Below are 6,689 nucleotides of genomic sequence, written 5' to 3'. Positions count from 1 at the left end.
ACAATGCAATGCCAATCAGAATTGGACTGGTTTTACACATGTTTCAGATGCTGTCACACTGGAGGTGTTCCCCAAAGAGTTGTTATACGACGCAGCATGATTTCCCTTGGAAGGGACCATTATGTCTATGGAAAGTTGCCATAAAACATTGAAACCCAATGTGTTTGTGTGTGTGTGTGTGTGTGTGTGTGTGTGTGTGTGTGTGTGTGTGTGTGTGTGTGTGTGTGTGTGTTCTTGTTTATATTACATTGCAAGGACCAAATGTCCCCTCAAGGATAGTAAAACCTGAGATCACCTACGTTGTGGGGACCAGCCAGCGGTCCCCATGAGGAAAACAGCTTATAAATCATACTAAGTAATGTTTTTTGAAAATGTAAAAATGCAGAATGTCTCCTGTGACGGGTAGGTTTAGGGATAGGGGCAGTGTAAGGGGATAGTCCAGTTTGTCCAGTATAAAATCCATTACGCCAATGGAATGTCCTCACAAGGATAGCAAAACAAACCTGTGTGTGTGTGTGTGTGTGTGTGTGTGTGTGTGTGTGTGTGTGTGTGTGTGTGTGTGTGTGTGTGTGTGTGTGTGTGTGTGTGTGTGTGTGTGTGTGTGTGTGTGTGTGTGTGTGTGTGTGTGTGTGTGTGTATGTGCGTGCGTGCGTGCGTGCGTGCGTGCGTGCGTGCGTGTGTGTGTGTGTGTGTGTGTGTGTGTGTGTGTTGGAAGGTCACAGACTGGTCCAGACATGAGGGCGATTTCTAATCTGCACTACTCATATTACACCAGTATATCATTCCAGAAACATCCCGCATATTAATATTTCAATGTTCAATCATTTATTTATATAGCCTAGTTAATCCCAGTTAATGCAATCAAGAAACATAAATCCAAATAAACAGACATTCCAGCTATTCACTAAATCATATTGAAATAGTACAGCAAGTAAAGAGAATAAGTCAAAAATGAAAGTCATCATCATTTAATTACCCTCATGTTCTTCCAAACTATACATGACTTCATTTTCTCAGAGGGATTTTGAAGTACGAACTAATTGTTTTTGATACGATTTAAGAACAAAGAGTGGAGCTTTCAAACTTATATAAAAAAAAAAAAATCATTATTGTAATTGCTTGGAAGAGACTGACAAGTAAATTCTGAATGTCTCTTTTTATGTCCCACAGAAGAAATAAAGACATACAAGTTTGGAACAATATAAGAGAACGAGAGTAAATAATGACAGAAAATAATTTATAGGTAAAGTGTTTAAGCAAAGTTAAATTCATCTTGCGAATTAGAGCCAGGTCTTAGAAAGAGATATTTTTTCTCCCCAGTGTTCCCATCAATTAGACTAAAAATACACTCTTAAAATTAGAACATGCCATGCAACAACTGCTAGGGCTGGACTGTGGCCAATGGAAGACTCCATTCACTGCATGCAGACCAATACAGATTCAACTTCAACACTGGATGTGCATTACCGTTTTTCACAACTGCTAAAACACTAAACCCTATTCTCTGAATCAAATTCTCAATGGCCCAAACCAATTTGTTGAACAAATCACTCCTGCAAAACCTTAAACAAGTTCAGGCAGTTAAACACCATTTGCAAATATCATATATCATGCACCCTTTTTGCAAAACTCTAAACATTCTCGCTCACTAACACACATTTTGCTCTAGGAGGAAGGAGAGGAGGAAGTGTAAGAGGTGGTGGACAAGGAGGAAGAGTGTATTGTAAGATGCTTTTCATTTGAAAAAAATTCTTTGTCCTTTTGGGCTTTTGAATTTTGGACTATTGCATTTTTACAGTATGCAAGTTCTGAATATACAGACATTCAATGCTATACAATATTTCATACAATATCATACTTGCAGTAGCCTACATACAGTTTAGAATATTTTCACTGTAGGCCAACTATACTTTTTTTATGTAGCTGCAAAATTTATTTACAATATACAAAATGATTTCCCCCCGTAACCATGCTCTAGTGGATGTCTAATGAATGATCTGCAGTGTTTATATATTGACTGGCTGTGTATCTGAAAGCATTGTTTGATTTTCAGTACAGGTGAAATGGTTTTGAGGCAATTTGTTATTTGAGGGGACAGCCATTTGTAGCTGTGTCAGAAACCATATAGTGAACATTTTTGAGTGCACTCAATTCCAAAAGCTTAACAGTTTAGTGTGTGTAAAAAATAGCAATGCTGACCTACTGAATGAATAAATAAATAAACTTAGAGCATATTCATACATGAATACATACACACTGAGCGCGACAAAGTTAAGCGAATCGCTGACGAACTGAGCTTTTACACTGAACGCAAAACACCTGCACGATAGGTGGCGCTTACCGAGAATACATTTTTCCTCATGTATGTTTTCTCATGTTTTCCCATTTGGCTAACATAGCGGGCACAACATACAACAGTAAATTAAGAAAAATAAAGTTTGATAATACACCGAAACCATCATGGAGTGTTTGTAATAACTTCAGACTGCAATCTAAAGTGGATTTTTTGGCATTTTTCATATAAGCATTTCTCATTCCTTACTGTTATAAAAATACCCCGAGCTGCATGAAAACATACAGAGCATATATCGTCGTAATATTTATCTGCCTTCATGTTTTATCAGTAAAAATGTTTCTCTTGGTTGTTTATGTACGTAACTGTGTTCATTTCCTCGTTCTGAGTTCCGCACAATGTCGTCAGAAGGGCAAGAGTTATGATTATGATCTAGACCAAATGAGCTCTTGACTTTGAGTCATAACTGACACGGACGGAAGAAAACAGCGCTCTCTACGCTGTTTTAAGCTCTTTAGATCGCATAATTCAGTGGAAAATTAATAGAAAATGATAATCTGTATAAAGAATATGAGAGAATAAGTATGTTCGACACACTAGGCAAAAAAAGATCTTGCTTTGTCGCGCTGCGATTGATCCACCTGGTGTGAATAGCTCTAAGGATCTATTGTTTCGATTCAAGTGCGTCATTCCGACGTATATTCACGCTGTTTAATCACGCTCAGTGTGAAAGGACCTTATCTCTCATTAGAGTATTAGTTCAGTATTAGAAGACTGTTAGGAGTAGGGTTAGTAGAATAAGGGGTTAAGTTTAGTAGAGTAAGTTGACAGGTACTTGCAAAGTTACTAATAGGCTACTAAGTAGAATATCTGTTGGGGGATCATCAAAATAAAGTTTTAGTAGATATTAAGCAGACAGTCTAGTAGTAAACAACTAGTCCTCTAATCATGAGACATAGTTGGCATGTGCAATGTTCCTTTTAGTCAACAGAATGTCTAAAGAGAACCATCTAAATAAAATGTTCCCCAATATAATAACTAAAATCACTGTCCAAGGTATAGCTGACTGCCTAGTGCTAAATTACAAGCATGGAAGTTTATGAAACATTTCAAAACATTTTCACTTGGTCTGGTAACAGATATATATATATATTTTTTACTTTACGAGGGTTTATTTTTTTTTACTTGACTTTTTCTGCAACTTGTCAGCAAATTCGAGTCATTTGGCACTCAGTTATTATGGAAAAGCAGAGACACTTTAACATTCACATCATCACACAAGCATTCCAGAAAAAAAAGCAGATTCATTATGTCCAAAGCTCTGTAGACTTATCAATACAAATTATTTCAAATGTCACGCAAACTGCAGCACATCTCCCACTTGCACTCGCTACATCGGGGGAGTAAAAAAGCACTTACTAAAATTGCCAAACAAATTAATTTTACAGGAGTGTCAAACTCAGTTCCAGGAGGGCCACAGTCCTGCAGAGTTTAGTCCCAACTCTGCTTCAACACACATATCGGTAGTTTTCAAATAAGCTTGAAGGACTTGATTATGTAGATCAGGTGGGTTTCCTTAGGGTTGAAGCTAAACTCTGCAGGGATGTGACCCTCCAGGAACTGAGTCTGACACTCCTGATTTAGGATCTTGTCAACGTCTCTGTGCAGGAGTAGGAATAGCAGGATACAGGAGAAAACCAGAAAAGGTGGAGTCGTTAGTATTATCTGCATACACTCCCCCAAAGCCCTCGTCTCCATAGACCTGCAGCCATACCTCATCTTCTGCCTCTAAACGCAAGATAACAGAACCTGATGCTTGGTCCACATTGCTTTCCTGGTACTGATCATAGGTAAACATGATAGCCTTGTCATTCTTGTAGAGACCGACTTTAGCATCTTTAGTGTAGACGGTCAGATGATAAGTGAAGAAGTACACCCCTGGCAGAACGCAGCGGAACTTTCCGGAAACATCATCATAGTGGTGCTGGTCGTTGTAGAAGAACTTGTTGAAGCGGATTGGCACGTTGGTGGCGGGAACAAGTTCTTTGAGACCAACGCTAAAGGCTGAATGGTAAGACAAGGCACTGTCCCCACGGGCTCCTTTCAGACCTGGGTTCCCAGGAAAGCCTCTTGGTCCAGCTGGACCGACATCCCCTTTCTGTCCAGGATCACCTTTCTCACCTGCTTCACCTACAAAAAACAGAGACATTATGTACTGTTGCTGGTGTATAACTGGACCAACTTGATTGTGACAGCAGAAGATTCATATGTACTGTGGGCCAAAACCTATACCCTACCCTACCCGATAAACACTTCTATTACATACCAATAAGGCACTTTATTTTCACTTTTCAAATATTTTCTTTATTTTTATTTAAAATAAATGCCTTTCTGTTCTGTTATGCACTGGGAAAAGTTACCGCACCTCACTCTCCACGTTGCTGCTTCTGTTAATAGACAGGTTTCTTATGTAATTTTGTCTGGTCCAACCAGACAAAGTTAGTGTAAACAGTCTTTGGCAACAAAGTGGGCTATTTGCACTTAGCTTACAGTAAATAGACACTCTGTACATGGCAAATAAAGCTTACATTGAATAATTTACACGTTTTCTTTTAAGATAACAAAATAAACAAAATAAATTATTAATTAAATAAATTCAGTTGATTCACTCTCATTAATGCAGTCTGATATTTTTTTTCAGCTGCTTTCGCAGACTTTCATGGCAGCAGCAGTGTTTTTCTTGACTTGTAAATTTTCATAAAAATCTCTTAATCTCTCTTGCGAGGAGTAAATCAAACATGTTTGGTGTGATTGGCTGTTCGTTGTATCAGAAACTCTGGAGTTGACAGAGAATGTTTAAAGTGAGTGTTGTGAAACCGCTGAACCTGCTCTAAACCAGGTTGGATTTGTTTGGTTTTGTAAACTCTAAACCAACTTTGAAACTCAGAGTTTGTTCTACTAGCTTTGTGTAACAAGCTATTTGTGAGGTCATCATAGACTGAATGGGATTTTAGAGGTGAAGTTCCAAAGTTAGCAAAGTTCCAAACTGTGTAAAGAGAGTTTACTCTAACCTTTATCTCCTTTCTCGCCCCTCGGTCCATCGTGTCCATCTCTGCCGTCTCTCCCAGGTTTTCCACTGTGTCCAGGTGTGCCAGGAACGCCTCCCATCCACATGGCACATGGCTGTCTGTCATCAGGTTGACTGACATCTGTCCCTGGACCCTCAGGCTCATCCACCTCCTCTCCTCCCTCCTCGGCCCCTTCATCCATTGCTATTTGCTCCAAATCTTCCTCTAATAGGTCTTGACCTTGACCAAGTCGTCCAATGAGAAGGATTCCCAATAATATCTTCCAGAGTAGAGTCATACTGATGTCAAAAATATATTCAAGAATTTAAAAAAACATGTTATCCTGCTACAAAAACTATGTATTATACGTCTTACATGACACTTGAGTTGTCACACTTCACAACTTGTAAATTGTTTGACTTGTTGAAGATTGTACAACACAATATTATAACCTAATCCCTAATACCTAAATGCTTGAAGCAATTGGCTTTGGAAATGTCAAAACATTTTAGTGCCATGTCAAAACAAACATGTTTGACCTTTTCTTTACTCATATAGAGGCACTTTATTAAAGCAATGTTATGAAAAACTGTCTTTCTTACCTGGTTTGTATGTTTGTGTTTGTCCCAAAAGCACAGAACAGCAAGAACAGCCACTGAGCGACGCAACTGCCTGTGTTGGAAATGTACTGACATCACTGAGGGCTTTCTGAACTATATTTATCCAAGTCTAAATGTATTTATGGCTTGTTGAACAGCAGGCCACTTAATTCAATCTGATTCTAAAGAAGGGCTTCATCTCTGCTATAGTTATTAACCCTGGCAACACTTTACAATAAGGTTCATTAGTTAACATGAGTTAGTGTATTAACTAACATGAAATAACAATGAGCAATACATTTGTTACAGTATTTATTCATCTTTGTTAATGTTAGTTAATAAATATCCAACTGTTCATTGTTTGTTCATGTTAGTTCACAGTTAATTACTAATGTAATAAATACAACCTTTGATTTTAATAATGTATTAGTAAAAGTTGAAATTAATATTAACTAAGATTAATAAATGCTGTTGAAGTATTCTTCGTTCTTATTTCATGTTAACAAAGGTATTAGTTAAATAATGTTAACTAATTAACCTTATTGTGTTACCATTTAAATTCTATATGAGTGAGAGAAACAGAATTATCGAGTGTCATGTCAAGTTTATCGACATTTTATGACACCGCACTGAATTTGCATTCAACACTGCTCAAAACCATTGTATTTTCATGAACAGAAATACAGAGAATACTAGTCTAAATGAAATAATAAGTAATAAATTGTTTAT

The 6,689-nt window shown here is 37.7% G+C and overlaps 1 protein-coding gene across 2 annotated transcripts; it reads right to left on the bottom strand.

Moving 5' to 3' along the window:
- Positions 1-802: 802 nt before the first annotated feature.
- Positions 803-6,073, bottom strand: adipoqb (adiponectin, C1Q and collagen domain containing, b). 2 transcript variants are annotated; one of them, XM_077194291.1, is made up of 4 exons: positions 5,964-6,073; positions 5,365-5,660; positions 3,950-4,483; positions 803-3,751 (listed from the first exon to the last, which is right to left on the bottom strand). In XM_077194291.1, the coding sequence occupies exons 2-4, from the start codon at positions 5,657-5,659 to the stop codon at positions 3,747-3,749; spliced, it is 834 nt and encodes a 277-aa protein (XP_077050406.1). In that variant the 5' UTR covers position 5,660; positions 5,964-6,073; the 3' UTR covers positions 803-3,746. The 2 variants fall into 2 exon arrangements, with proteins under 2 accessions (XP_077050406.1, XP_077050395.1); XM_077194280.1 differs by lacking the exon at positions 803-3,751 and having other exon boundaries at positions 3,807-4,483.
- Positions 6,074-6,689: the final 616 nt, after the last annotated feature.

This window comes from Siphateles boraxobius, unplaced genomic scaffold, assembly GCF_051911475.1.
Source record: "Siphateles boraxobius isolate OS27281-9 unplaced genomic scaffold, OSU_SipBor_1 1, whole genome shotgun sequence".
NCBI lineage: Eukaryota > Metazoa > Chordata > Actinopteri > Cypriniformes > Leuciscidae > Siphateles > Siphateles boraxobius.
Note: the sequence above shows the minus strand (reverse complement) of the source record. Positions and strands in the feature narration are given on the sequence as shown.

What these genes read in the sequence shown, in the direction of transcription:
- adipoqb (XM_077194291.1), bottom strand. Translation starts at nt 5,659, where the DNA reads ATGACTCTACTCTGGAAGATATTATTGGGAATCCTTCTCATTGGACGA. An exon ending in GGGCGAGAAAGGAGATAAAG is followed by an intron (nt 4,484 to 5,364) that starts GTTAGAGTAAAC and finishes TGTTTTTTGTAG; the next exon opens with GTGAAGCAGGTGAGAAAGGT.